General features: G+C 35.9%; 1 protein-coding gene across 5 annotated transcripts in view; it reads left to right on the forward strand.

The window, feature by feature from the left end:
• KIF27 (kinesin family member 27) overlaps nucleotides 1-15,305 on the forward strand; it is an 88,662-nt gene that overhangs the window by 64,410 nt on the left and 8,947 nt on the right. For 3 of the 5 annotated variants that reach the window (XM_070495438.1, XM_014828522.3, XM_014828521.3), the window contains 5 exons: nucleotides 939-1,115; nucleotides 6,986-7,201; nucleotides 11,287-11,493; nucleotides 12,679-12,877; nucleotides 14,718-14,882. In XM_070495438.1, the coding sequence (XP_070351539.1) occupies nucleotides 939-1,115; nucleotides 6,986-7,201; nucleotides 11,287-11,493; nucleotides 12,679-12,877; nucleotides 14,718-14,882 (964 nt within the window). Of the gene's footprint in view, nucleotides 1-938; nucleotides 1,116-6,985; nucleotides 7,202-11,286; nucleotides 11,494-12,678; nucleotides 12,878-14,558; nucleotides 14,651-14,717; nucleotides 14,883-15,305 lie in introns of those variants that run through there. The other 2 variants (XM_044756526.2, XM_044756525.2) reach the window with 2 other exon arrangements.

The raw sequence follows: 15,305 nt of genomic DNA on the forward strand, positions 1-15,305 counted from the left end.
TTAAGCTTCAATATTATTTGGATGTGATAGTGCTTGTAAGACCATACTGTCTAGGTCTGGATGGAAGACTTCATAGCTGTGGATCTACTTTGCTTTGGCCACTTTGCTCTCTTTCTCATGCATATTCACCATCTCATTGTTTTAGTGTAGATTTCTAGGAACCAGTTTTATCAAGTTTGAGAAGAACTGGGAAATAGTACTATATTGATTTGTTTTCCTATTACTTGTCGTTTAGGGGGCATTGCTTCATTATTATGTCCACAATACAGATGGGTGGTTGGTAGAATTCATCTTGGACAGTCATAGTCCATTCATATTTTTGTTTGTACTTGTTTCTGGGTATCCTTAATTTAAAATAGTATAAGATGATTGTTTTGGAGATCTTTCCAGCTCAATTCATTTTACTTTATAATTATTTGATGTCAACAGTCTACAGTGCAGATTGGATTTCCATGCTCCATCATCTGTGTCTTCACTGTGTGTATTCATTTACTCACTTCATTGATTGATTGATTGAATCAGGTGCTCATTCAGGCATACCAGGCATTGGAGATAGAGAGGTGAACCAGCAGTGTAAGTGCTGTGACGGAGGTATGCTCCTCTACAACAGAGGAAAAGATTCCCAGCATGTTCTCAGAACTAACTCTTATTATATGTAAATAAAATTGTCAGCCCTTTGTCAGCCTAAAAAAATCCCAGACTCAAACATATTTGGGGAGTGAATTTTAATTCCTTATAAAAACAACACAACAAGTTGTTAACTACACCCGCTTACTTCTTGATGGTTTTAGATAGGAGCACTATTTTGTTATTCTCGCTGGTAGTTTTTAAATGTTCATTTAAAGTGTTTTCAGCCAATATGAAATTATATTATTACCATATAAATTTTATGGCGGAAGAAAAGCAAATGATAATATTTCTCTGGAATTTCAATGTAGAAATTGGATGAGCAAAAGAAATGGTTAGATGAAGAAGTAGAGAAAGTTCTAAACCAACGCCAAGAATTAGAAGAGCTGAGAGAAGACTTAAAGAAACGGGAGGCCATAGTTTCTAAGAAGGAGGCCCTGTTACAGGAGAAGAGCCACCTGGAAAATAAGAAGTTGAGATCTAGTCAGGTATTCTATTTAATATGCTGTTTGATTCTGGTTGTAAGCCATATAAACTAGGATTTTTTTCTTTAAGATGTAAATCATACCATTGTGAAGTTAAAAATCAAAAGAAAACTATTCTTCTGGTTTTCAATGTATTTTGCTTATTATTGCTTATCTAATAACCATCACTAACCATCACTAAATCTATTGCAACTTTTAAGTAAAATGTTCAGTGTTTTGCCAAGTATGATTTACTTAGTGATTTTTGTTTGATGTTTTAAAAATTGTGGTAACATATACGTAACATAAAATTTACCATTTTGACTGTTTATAAGTGTACAATTCACTGGTATTAATGACATTCATAATGTTGTACAACCATTACCGCTATTTCCAAAACTTTTTAATTACCCCAAACAGAAACTCTGTAACCATTAAGCAATAACTCTCCATTTCCCCTGGCAACCTCTATTATTAACTTTAGTGGATGTTTTTAGAATAAATTGTAATATTTGATGCTGTATATTGAACATTGTTAATTTGGGAAAATAGACTTGAAAATGATTTAGCTATTACTACCACCCAAAGTTAGGGGTTTGCAGGGTTCCTATAAAAGAAAGAAGATTTTGTGTACTGAAGATTTGTTTTTCAAATTAGAAAGACTTGGAGACCTTTACAAAAATTTTTGCTGGAGAACTTGGATTTTATGAGCCAGTGAAAGAGGTGGTTTTATGAAGGATTTTGCCTCAATTTCAAGTTTTGAAAAGGGAATGATGGTGGAGGGAGTAGAAGGACCAGGAGATACTTTTCTGGATATATCTATAAATATTTTCAGCAATAGCATCTAAACATGAAGCTGGCTTGTCCCAGACTCAGAGAGGACTTTCTACCCAAACCTTTGCCTGCAGCAGGCCTCGAGTCCGAGATCGGTCCGTACATTGCGTCGTGGAACAGAGAGGATCAGTGACCTGCTTCTTCATTAGACCTGCCTTTCAGCCAGCATCTAGACCAGTAGGATCTGAGTTGATGGTGGTGTTGTCTTAACCTCTCCACCTCAATATGACAAGTAGATAGGCATGTACTTACCTCTGCTCTGTCCTCTGTTCCCCAATCATGTTGAAATAGCTATTAGCACCATGCTGTTGGACACAGGGGTAGGGGCAGCCCTTCCAACCAGCCCAGTTGCTGGTGCTATATCCAGGTAGCTTGCTCACACTGGTTGTCAGGGTCAAATTTTAAAAGCTGCCCCTCAAAACATGACAGCAGAGGAGATTAACAAATGAAAACATCAAGTCAGTAAATAGAAGAAAATAACCTGAGTGCTTTATATGTTCTGTATCACAAAAGAAAAAAGAGGAAAAAATAAAAAGGAATGAGGAGGAAAATCTTTTTCCTGAAATAAGTTTCCTTCATTATACAGAAAAAAAAAGAGAAGAAAATAGCTGTTTTCTAGTTTCAACAAGATGCAAGCAAGAACAAGAACATACTGAGATAAGTAGAATGCAAATAAATGAAACCCACAGTAGATCAAAGCAAAATTGATTCTTTGAAGGTTGTTTTAATGAAACAAAAGAGAAACTTGAGACTGTTATACTGCTAGGTTCTTTTCTGAACAAAAGGCATAAAAAGATTACATCTTTTTTCAGTGCTTAAGAAATACTTATAAGACTCAATCATATACATTTCAGACAAGGAACATGATATTAAAAAACCTATATTCATACCATATACCAATTTAACTCAAAATGAGTCAAAGACCTAAATGTAAAAGCTAAAACTATAAAACTCTTAGAAGAAAACATAGGTGTAAATCTTCATTATCTTGGGTTAAGCAATGGTTTCTTGGATATTACACCTAAAGCATAAGCAATGAAAGAAGCATTAGATAAATTAGACTTCATAAATTTAAAAACATTTGTGATGCAAAGGATACCATCAAGAAAGTGACAAGACAACCCACAGAGTGGGGGGAAATATTTGCAAATCATATATCTGATCAGGGACTTGTATCTAGCATATATAAAGAACTCTTACAACTTAATCATAAAAAGACAACCCAATTAAAAAATAGACAGGCCAGCCCTGGTGGCCTAGTGGTTAAGTTCAGTGCGCTCTGCTTCAGCAGCCTGGGTTTGGTTCCTGGGCGTGGATGTATACTGCTCTGTTAGTGGCCATGCTGTGCTGGCAGCCCACATACAAAAAATAGAGGAAGATTGGTATGGATGTTAGCTCAGGGTGAATCTTCTTCAGCAAAAAGAAAAAAAAGAAAAATGTGCAAAGGATCTAATAGACATTTCTCCAGAGAAGATATACAGATGGCCAATAAGCACATGAAAAGATGCTCAACATCCTTAGCCATCAGGGAAATGCAAATTAAAACTTAAATGAGATACCATTTCATACCCACTAGCATGGCTATAGTAAGAAAAATAGATAATAAGTGTTGGTGAGGATATGAAGTAATTGGAACTTTCATACACTGCTGGTAGGATTGTAGAATGGTGCAGTTACTTTAGAAAACTATCTTGCAGTTCTTCAAAAGGTTAAACATAGAATTACCACATGACCCAGCAATTCCACTCCTAGGTATATATCCAAGAGAAGTCAAAACACATGTCCACCCAGAGATTTGTACATGAATGTTCATAACAGCACTATTCATAATAGCCAAAAAATGAAAACAACTCACATGTCCAGCAACTGATGAAGGAACAAAATATACTACATCCATACAATGGAGTATTATTCAGCAATAGAAAGGAATAAAGTACTGATACATACTACAACATGGATGAACCCTGAAATATTATGTTAAGTGAAAGAAGCCAGTCACAAAAGAACACGAATGATTCCATTTATATCAATGTTCAGAAGAGGCAATTCCGTAGAGACAGAAAGTAAAATAGTGGTTACTTAGGGCTGGGTGGGGGCTTAGGGAGGAAATGGAATGACTATTAGTGAGTATGGGGTTTCTTTTTGGGGGGGGGGTGACGAAAACGTTCTAAAATTGTGCTGATGGTTGCACAACTCTGTGAATATACTAAAAACCATTGAATTATACACTTTAAATAGGTGAATTGTATGACGTATGAATTACAGCTCAATAAAGCTATTACTCAAAAACTGTAAACCCATAAAGGGGAAAAAACAGTGGAGGAGACAACTGAGGAAAAAATATTACAAAAAATGTTTGTAAGATGGAAAGCAAATAGATGACTTAGCAGAACAGAGGAAGCTGAAATCCAAGTGCCTAGAGAGGGACACCAATGACAGCCAAGGCTTTAGCGTTAGTTTTTCTTTTTTTATAAAAGCTTTATGAGATATGATTCACATAGAACATGAAAAAGACTCAGAAATGAAAGGACCAAGATTTTCAGAAGGCAGGAGTGAGGCATAAGGATGAAGACCGTGTATAGTCAAGAAACTATCCTTTTCTTACTCTGGAACTAGATGGTTTATATTCTGAAGATTGAACGAAGCACAGAAGAGGGTCAGGGTGAGTCAAAATAAATCAGGGAATGAATGAAAGTCTACATACAAATCCTGAGACATCCATTTCCTAACCCCTACTTGGATACCAGAAATGCTGGGAGCCAGATTTATACTTTCCCAGCAGGAGATTGGTGGATTTTCTGGAACAGTCTCTGAAAAAAGATGAAAAAACACTTAAATTTGAGGTAGAGCCCAGATATATCCTGTGGTGACAAATCTTACCCACCACACAACTTACCAGCTTTTTAATACCTGACTCTTAAGTGTGCTGGACGTTTCAAGAATGCTCTTAACATTAAAGACAGAGACCAAAACAAAAGGAAAAGGAAGCTCAGAGAAATCAGAGATAGAGCAAGGAGCTGAAAAACTTCAAAAAAACCTTAATATCCTCAAGGTGGTAAAAGGTGATTCTCTATAAAACAAGAACTACATGAAAGAACTCTTGGAAATTAAAATGATTGGAAGATAATGTTGAGGAAATATCCCAGGAAGTAAATAAAAAGATAAATTAATAGAAAATAGGAGAAAAAATATTAATTGGCAGACAAATCCAAGGAGCCCAACATCCAAGTAATAGGAATTCCAGAAAATACAACAGAGAAAACAGGAGAGAAGAGTTTATCAAGAACATAATACAAAAAATTTTCCCAACACTGAGGATGTGAGACTTTAGATTTAAATAGCTCATTGAGGGCCCAGCAAAATGAGTGCCGAAAGCATATCATTGTGAAGTTTTGAGTATGCTTAGGAAAAAAATATCCTGAAAGCTTCCAGGTAGAAAAGACTAGTCAGAATGGCATTAGACTTCTTAACCTTCTTCATTAGAAGTTAAAAGACCTGAATGCAATCTTAAAACCCATAAGGAAAATGATTTCCAATCAAGAATTCTTGTTTTAGCCAAACTCTCAATAAAATGTGAAGTTAGAACAAAGACCTTTTCAGGTAAAAAAATTTCTCTCTCACCTAGCCTGTCTCAGGAAACTACTAGAGGATATGCTCCACAAGAATGAAGGCATACACTATGAAAAAAGGAGACTCAGGAACCTGAAAATGTGATCCAACATGGAAATTCCCAGGGTAGTACCAAAGGGCAGTCCCAGAGCAGCTTGTCTAGTTTGGGGCAGGAAGAGGGAGGCTCCAGGCAGAATGTTTCCAGAAAAGACTGGAATGAAAAGATTTCCTGATTTAAGTTTGATCAGATGAAAAAATAGTGTTCAGAGGAATTTCATAGTTCTTTGGGAGAAGAATTAGTTATAAAGGACCCCCCAAAATTGTGGCAGATGGAAGTATAATCATTTTATACAAGATAGTTCAGCTTTGAATAATATTCACAAGGTCATATAAGCTGAATATTGATTTAATGAAAAACTGTAGTAAATATTGGGAGAATGGAAGGAGAAGTAGGAAAGAGGAGGCCCAGAATGCTAACTCGTCTTCCACAATAGATAGTCAGTAGACAATATCTAAAGTTGATAATGTTATTTAGAAACATGGACATAAACACCAGAAGCAATAGCTAAAAAGTTGAAGATGGTTGTTTCTGGGGAGCAGGACTTAGGTGACAGGGTGGGATAGAGAACTGCTTCTTTTAAAATTATAAACCTTATATATGTATAATATATATGCATATAATTACTTTGATGAAAAAAATATTTTAAACATTATCTTAAATTAGGCCATAAGGAACATCTCCGTAAATCTAACTGGCCATATTTTCTGACCAGAATGAAATAAGAGTAGAAACAAATTATGTGTTTAAACAACAAACCAAATCTCAGCCTCTAGGAAATTTTAACAGAATTAATTCTACTATGTAACCAGCCAAAGAAGAAAAGTTCAATTTAGAAAATAATAAAAAAGAAAAATACTACCTCTCAAAACCTATGTTATATATTCTGGTGTGGCTAAACCATACTTGGTAGTAAATTCATTGAATCTCTGTTTTTTTAAAAAAAGGCATTCAATTTACTTTTTTTTTTTTTTTGAGGAAGATTAGCCCTGAGCTAACTGCTGCCAATCCTCCTCTTTTTGCTGAGGAATGCTGGCCCTGAGCTAACATCCATGCCCATCTTCCTCTCCTTTATATGTGGGACGCCTACCACAGCATGGCGTGTCAAGCGGTGCCATGTCCGCACCCAGGATCCGAACCAGAGAACCCCGGGCTGCTGGGAAGTGGAACGTGCGCACTTAACCGCTGTGCCACTGGGCCGGCCCAAGGCATTCAATTTAAGATTTTAGAAAATGAAGCCCCCTCCCACCAAAAAAAAAATCCATGGGTGAAAACAATGTAGAGGCTAAAAGTATATTCATTTAGTAATTTTTCTATGTTTTTTTCTAATTTATATGCAGTTTGGATTTCTAGTAACTGTTTTTGGGGTGTCTGGTTGATTGTGTCTTTTTAGGCCTTAAACATAGATAGTTTGAAAATATCAACTCGCCTGAACTTGTTGGACCAAGAGTTGTCTGAAAAGAATGTGCAGCTCCAGAGCAGCACTGCTGAGGAGAAAATAAAGATTTCAGAACAAGTTCAAGTCCTCCAGAAAGAAAAGGATCTGCTGCAGAGACGAAGAAACAGTGTGGATGAGAAACTTAAAAATGGTAGCGTGTTATCACCTGAAGTAAGTCTGTGTTCTCTGGAACTGGAAGTGCTGTACGATGGATCACTTGGATGATGTCCTCCATCTTTGTCACTTAAACATAAAAATGATAAATCTGGTAAACTTTGTTTCCTTGAGACTTCATCAGATGTAATGAGTTTACCTGGCACCTGTTTGGTGCCATAAGCCATGCTTGATTAGAGACTGTGATGTCCTTGCGTAGAGGACCATGAACGTGGCCCCTTCCTGACATTGCCAGGGGTTGCAAGACTAACACTTTCCTTGAGTATGGCCCTTCTCAGCTAAGGTTTCTCATCTGAAATCACAGAACACAGAAAATTATTTGAAAGACTTTTTCTCAGTTCTTCCAAAGAGGGCACCTACCTTCTTCTATGCATCTTTCTTGAATGATCCTAGGTAATTCATTACATACAATGGATGCCTAGAACAATAAGAGTCAATTCTTTCATATTACCTTGGTTGAGAAAGGCCCAGTGTTCCACACTAAGTCCCAGCCAGGTAGATGCACAAAATTCAAATCCCCATAAAAATACCTTTGAGTTGGACTTTTCATTTAGGGGGCACATGGCTCCTCTCACCTTTATTTTTTTAAACTATGTAAAAGATGTTTCATTTACTGCCTATAAAATTGCCCCAGACTTTGTCTTTTTTCAGCATTTTACTTCAGTTGGCAATGGAACCTGTACCTTAACTTTATCAAAGATGAATTTTTGAGCCTGACTTTTCTCTGCAAATATTTATCGTTGATGTTCTGTTGTTGCCAAAGCAAGAGAAAATTGCTAAGAGAAAGTGAATAGCTGAGAGTCATGCAAAACATATAAGATTTAAGGAATTCTTGCCTGCCTAGGATGGTTACTGGGCCCATGGAAGAAACAAAAGAAGTGAAAAGCATTATTATGCTCCTCTTGAGAAATTCATACTCCAGGGTAAAAGAGACGTAAATATAAGAAAACTCTAAACCCTGAAGAACATGAAAAAGCAAGTTACAATGTAATAAATCTATACTTATTACATTATTTATACAAAGCAGTACAGTGATCATTTAGGGGAAGATTCATTAAGGCAGGTGGAATCTTGACCTGGATTGTGAAAAACATGATAGGTATGGGTAGATATAAGAAAGAAGGCCATTTTAGATAGAACACCCTTAAATAAGGAATAAAGATGGGAATGAGTAAATGATGTTTGCAGAAAGGTAGAGGGTCCATTATTATCATCAAGAAACATTTAAATTTCTCTTTCAGGTGGAATACTGGAAATAAAAACATCGTTTAGGGTTTTGTGGTGAAAATATAGCACCATGCAGGATACCTATTTAGCAGCCACTCTGGATTGGTTTGAGGGAATGATGGACCTCCTGCAGTTGATAGGGTTCCATTTAGTCATATGATCTTCTGTGCAGCCTTCTTCCACATGACATGGTTGGTTTTTCTTAGTGTAGCTCTGAAGTGGGCTCTGCTCTCACCTCTGTTGTAAAGCCAAGATTGATTGGGATCATGGGATTCTGATGTGACACAAGCCATCAATAAAATATAAGTGGAATAGTTTAGTGTTTTGATGTCTTTAAACTAGCTTAGAATTATTTTCTCTTTCCACAAAAACTAAAATATCTTTCCTAATTGTATTACTTTACGGGAAGTGATAGAAAGATCTTAGATCACTATACTAGTACGGGTTTACCCAACTATTTAATTTAGAGAAATCACCTCCTTTCTTTGGTAAAATCCAGAAACTAAAATTAAAAAAAAAATACTTGAACTCTTCTTCTAATAATGGAGAGCAGTTGCCTAGTAAGTGGAGTATAGGAAGAAAATACAGGAACTATTTATAGCTATGTTTATTTCATGTTTTAAACTTTCAATTTCATGTTTTATCATGAGAACATGCATCTAATTTATAGAGAAATATACATACATGTAGTTGCTTGCTCAAGTTTTTTTTTTTACTGATAGGGATGTGTAGTCTAAAATGTTTGGAGACCACTGCTTTAGATCCTTGTTACTCTCAGTGTGGTTTCTGGACCAGCAGCAACAGCATCACCTGGGAGCCTGTTAGAAATGCAGAGCCTCAGGCCCCATCAGACCTGCTGAATTAGAAACCTGCATTTAAAAAATTCATTTATTTATTTTTTTGGTGAGGAAGATTGGCCCTTAGCTAACATCTGTGCCAATCTTCCTCTATTTTATGTGGGATACCGCCACAGCCTGGTTTGACAAGTGGTGCTGGGTCTGGCCCAGGATCCAAACCTGTGAACCCCAGGCTGCCTGAAGCTGAGCATGCGAACTTAACCACTACGCCACTGGGGCCAGCCCCCAAATCTGTATTTTAACAAGATCCCTAGTGCACGTTTGAAAAGCAGTGCTCTGTGGTAAAGCATAGTCAACTCTTGATAATCTGTGGTTTGAGTGTGGCAAATTTTTCATGCTGGGACAGTTTCCCATTGCCTCTCATCTTGTCAGTCTACACCCATTGCTGGGTTAGAGGGAACCATAGATATTGATATGCTGCAGCCTCCCTGGAGTGAGCTGTCCTCAGGGTTCTATAGTCACACTACCTTATATTATCTCAGTGCTTCCTTAACTTAGATCCAAAACTATACAAACTAAATTTGTACCAAATTGTTCTCAGCCATATGTAAGGGCAAACTCTTTCTACATTTGTTTTTGATAAAATATAATTACAGAATGCATTCAAAAGTCAAATATGTTCTTTGGATAATTTACTTTTGTTTTCTGGTTCCTCTTATTTATTCACCTAAGTACCTTTCAGGATTTAAGTTTGTTTTCCCTTTTTTTCTTGAAAAGTGAATATTATTTTCTTCCTTATGGAGCAATTATCAAATCATCAAATTCTTGATGGTTAATGATTGCACAGAGAAGTAAAATGGGTGTTGAACATTTTTTTCAAAATGCCTCTTTTGGGAGATTTTATAAAATGGCTTTTAAAAATAAGTAGTATTCAACCCCTCACTGTAATAGGTTGTTACATACCTTTTCCCTGAATTCCAGAAAAGAAGTTCTGGAAGTTACTCTAACTATTCTTTAGGTAGGTCAGAAATATTAACATTATTTTCCTTTGAAATGCTGAGAGGCGGAGTGGAGAGAAATATTTGGGTCATATAACCAAGGCATTTCTCCTCTTCCTTCATTAACTCATTTAGCAGACCCTTACTGAGTTTAAACTAGGTGATATGTACTGTGCTAGGCAATAAGGACATTAGTATGCACCAGACAGTCTGCCCTCAGGAACTTACAGTTGAGGAGACCTCTGCCACACATACAGGTATACAGAAACATATCCAAGTCTCACCAAGTCCAAAATTAATTCTTACCAGAGATTTGGATGCCCTCAAATAACATATGCGGATAGTTCAAAGAACTGCTAGGTTTTTTGACGGGGACTCATCAGACTTTTTTTCCTACAAAGGAAATCATCTCTGGCATATCAAGAAAATGTTAGGCCACCACCATTTTTAATGCCTATATTTTCCCTCTAATGACATCTCATAAGAATCTTATGAAATGTTTCATGTCCTTAAATCCTCACTACTCTTTAAATGCCATACTGTGTTTTTTCCCTAGAGACTCTCCTCTGATTACTAGTTCTTAATAACTTATTCTAAGTCTATTTCTTGTTTCCCTCCCAGCAATGTACTGTTTTGATAGATCCTTGAAGGGACATCAGGTCTCCAGATTTCACTGACACATAATATGCACTTTAGGAGCAGTGGAGGGAGATATACGACCAATCCTGTGGGCTGAAGTTTGCTCAAGTGTATTCGTTAGTGACCAGCATTTGCTGTATGACCTTGGGACATTTCATAACTCACCTAAGCTTCTGCCTCTTCCATTTTACTACTCATGGTTTATTGCGAGGATTCAACGATTATAGGTTGTATATATGTGTATACACACAGTGCATTGTGTAGCATAGCAAGTACTGAATAAACATTACTTTCTTAAAATTTAGTAGAAGAGTGGTAATGTCCATTAGACTCAAACAGCACAGTAAAATCTTAATATATGACAAAGTCCAAGTTATACCATTTCATTTAAAATGAGTCACTTCTATTGTATTATATCTAGGAAGAACATGTTCTTTTCCAACTTGAAGAAGGAATTGAAGCTTTGGAAGCTGCAATTGAATACAAGAATGAAAGTATCCAGAGTCGCCAGAACTCACTCAGAGCTTCATTACAAAACCTTTCTCATAGTGAAGCAGATGTCTTGGAAAAACTAATTTGCCTGAACCCTATTGAAATTAGAGCTATTCTTTTCAGATATTTCAATAAGGTTTGTTTTTTGAGGGACAGAGTTTTCTTATAAAAAGGGGTCAAGATGCTTATATATCCCACATTTATTTAGAATTTTTAAAGAAATTGAAAGGCCTTAAGGTTTGATAGTTTTACTACAAATTTAAACATCATTTCTCTTTATAGTACTGAATGTTGACATCTGAAACCTTTGTGATCATCTAAATATGTAGGCCTAATGCTGGGTTTCTTAAAATTGAAGGATCATTTGAAAGAAGGGTTTTTTGAAATAGTTTTAAAAATCAAGGATTTAAGTTATATTCGTCAGTCACTATTTCTTGGATATTTTCTAGATTTTGGTATTGCTACTCAGCATTCATGAAAAATCAGGGGCCCTCCAAGTTTGGGTTGCCTTTCTCTCCTTCATTGCTGTAGAGTAGGAGTCCTTGTCCTTGCTCATCGTAACCTGTGGATTGAAATGGAGATGAAGTGGTGCATCAGTGGCAAAGACTACTTTGTAGTAGATTTTAGCATTAACCTGAATGCTTAATGTCAATTAAAATTGACAGTTTACTGATGCGGAGATGTTTCTTAGCACTGAGAACTATATCTTCTCTCTAATATCTTCTCAAGATACATATTATGAAGTGTTAAACAAGTAGATAACTTTTTTCTCTGAAAAGTATATTAAATTTAAGGGAGTATCAGACAATTACTGAAAAATAAAACACTGAAGTTTTAAAATAAAGTTCTAATTCTGTTAGACAAGTGAAATAAAGATGAAAAAATTAATGGAAATAGTATGCACAGCCCTCCTCTTGGATAATTACTGTCAGTAGTAAGCTACTATTATTGATGAGAGTGCATCCTATTACTAGGTATATGGAGGGGAGAAAAATGGTGGAGTACTGTCTGCAGCTTTGATATAGATGACTCTTATGGTGCTCTTAGAGCAAGGGCTCTTAACTCAGAGCACCCAGGCCGACATCAGTGGATTTTCTGATCGTGAGAACCCTTTGTAGAAATGAGTATTTTTCTGGAGAGAAGGTCAACAACAAATTCAAAAGGCTGTTAGGTTATTTTGTAGGTATGTTACAAAGCACTGCCTAGTTATACCATGGTGATTAAGGAAGTTCATCTTATATAGTCTAAGAGAAGTAGGTTAATCTATTATATTAAGCTTTTTAAGACACACTTAAAAAGGGTCAAAAAATGTCTTTGCTAGGTGGTTAATTTGAGAGAAGCTGAACGGAAACTACAGTTACAGAATGAAGAAATTAAAATGAAGGTTCTTGAACGGGATGATATGGTTCGTGAGTTGGAATCTGCACTGGAACATCTGAAATTGCAGTGTGACCGGAGACTGACCCTCCAGCAAAAGGAACACGAACAAAAAATGCAGTTGCTTTTACATCATTTCAGAGGTACCTGTCCCTTCTCATTAATTGTGTAAAGGTGATGTGTAGGAGGTTGATTGGAGAAGGAAGATTGGACAGAATTTGATTACTTATAAGCCCAACCTGGATAAACAGTTACTACTTACGTGTTTTTGTGCTCTATGTGTTTTGGTTGCCACATGTTGGCACAGTTCACTTGGATGTAGGGCTGTTCATGCTTGAAATGCCCTCCCTTCTGCCTGTCCCCAGCACACACATAAGAACTGCAGTAATTCCATTAGTTTGTTGTTGGTCTAGTTTTTGTGTAGAAATGTGGAATGAGGCTGTCAGATTTCTAGTTATATTTCTTGTTATAATTTTCAGTTGATTGTAAATTTTGTGCAGTTAGGTTATATCTTAGGTCAAAATTAGTCTACCATTGATGGGCACAGCTCAGTAGTTCAGCTGTCAACTCTAATGTGGAAAGAGCTGTCATATCAGTCGGTCCTCATATTACCGGGCATATGGCCATATATAAATAGTTGCTATGGCAACAAAATCACTGCCAGACAATACTGGTACTGCTTCAGTCCAGGCTGCTTAGCTACTTAGTCTTGATTCTTGTGATTCTCTAGCTGGAAATGGGTTAAACAGAATCTGGAAGAAACAACCTGAGCAAGCAGAAAATTGGAGAATTACCAATTTGGGTGTTGAGGCAATTTGCAACTAAGTTAATCCTATAACCAATTAAATATCAACCAATTTCCTGATGACAGGATTTCCTTGACATGATCCCAGAAGTCATTTCGTTCAAACTTGCTCTCCTTACCTTATTTTAGTTCTGTCTTAAGTCTGTAAAAGTAATATCCTAACAGAGTTTTTAATGTATTTTTCAAGTAATTGGCATTGTACCACAAAAGTTATAGCCAAATGAGAACGTTTAAAAAATCATTCATTTCTACAACTATACAAGTTTTTCATAACAAAGTTATAACTGTAGTTAGCAATTTATGAATTTTCTAATTTTAACTGAATATGGGACATAAAATTAAGTTGATTTATAAAATATACTTTATGGAGATTCTAATTTATGTTGTCATTAATTTAAAGTATTTTTTTAAACAAGATGATAGGTTAATTTAAAATATACAAATATACTAAGATCAAAGTTTACAAAATAGCTAATTATAACAAAATTACAAACCATTAGGACCGTTTTATAAATTTACCAATAGGAAAGAGTAGATCTGAAAGTATGTATTTTCTGAAGGCCAGTAAACTAGGTCTTACTGGTTCTAGAGCATAAGCTAGACATTTATAAATATTAATTAGAACTTTAAGTTATATTGTAGCATAAACTAGAACTTTATGCTGTTTCTCCTCTTCTCCTTTTCTTGTGGTGTGTTCCTTTGTAATTTAATCTTTCTAGCCTCTTTTGAGAGGTTTTCGGTTTTTGTGGGGGTTTTTAGCTGTGTATTTCTTGGGCCTATAAACCTTAGGCTTATGACTTTTCATATATCCACAGTTCCTGATATAAACTTTAAATAAGATTAATACAGCTGAGGAACTGAGTTCCAAACTCTGTGAACTTTTTATAGAAAACATCTTACTTCTGCTGTTCTAGTTAGTAGCTACTCAAAAAGTGCTTATGAATCATGAAAATGTGTTTGATGGGGGTAGGGTACTGAAGCAGAGTAATGGCTCAATCCTACTTTGAAAAATTTTACAGGCAGAAGAATCCAAAGTGTAACTGGAAACAACTGTATTCAGGTAATAGATATGTGTAACGTACTTTTGAGCCTTTAAATATAGTCTGGGGGCTATGTTAGAACATCATTTTCAATCATTTATTTTAAGCTGATTTTAAAGGTAAATTTCTGTTTTATAGAGCAAGATGGGGAAGGCATTACAGAAACTTTAAAAACATATGAAGATAAAATACAGCAGCTGGAAAAAGATCTTTATTTCTATAAGAAAACCAGCAGAGATCTTAAGAAGAAACTTAAGGAACTGGTAGGAGAAGCAGCTCGACGGCAACTGGTACCATCAGAACGTAAGACATTTAGTGTGATTTGTCATGCTCACACTGCCTGGTTCATAGTGTAGCCTTTCCCAATTGATTAGGTTATTTAGGATTAGATATTTAACTTCTCTTTGTCTTTGTAAACAAAAATAGTTGTCCATTCCATGTGTAAGACAGAAAGAACCACAGGAGGGATGAAGAACAAACATGTATGTATGTGAAGGGAAACGGTCATTTTTCGGGTTGCCTGCCATGTACGAGGGGCTCTTGTATTCCTTAACTCATTAAATCCTTAAAATAACCCTATAATCTAAGATAGCTGTTGTTTTCCTATTTTATAGTAAATTACACCTTCTGACTATCACAAAAATATATAAAATGAATAGAGAATAATAAAAGTAAAGGTAACATATATTGTTTGTATTTCTAAGATCAGTCAGGTCTTTTCAAATC

This window comes from Equus asinus, chromosome 23 (genome assembly GCF_041296235.1).
Source record: "Equus asinus isolate D_3611 breed Donkey chromosome 23, EquAss-T2T_v2, whole genome shotgun sequence".
Lineage (NCBI taxonomy): Eukaryota > Metazoa > Chordata > Mammalia > Perissodactyla > Equidae > Equus > Equus asinus.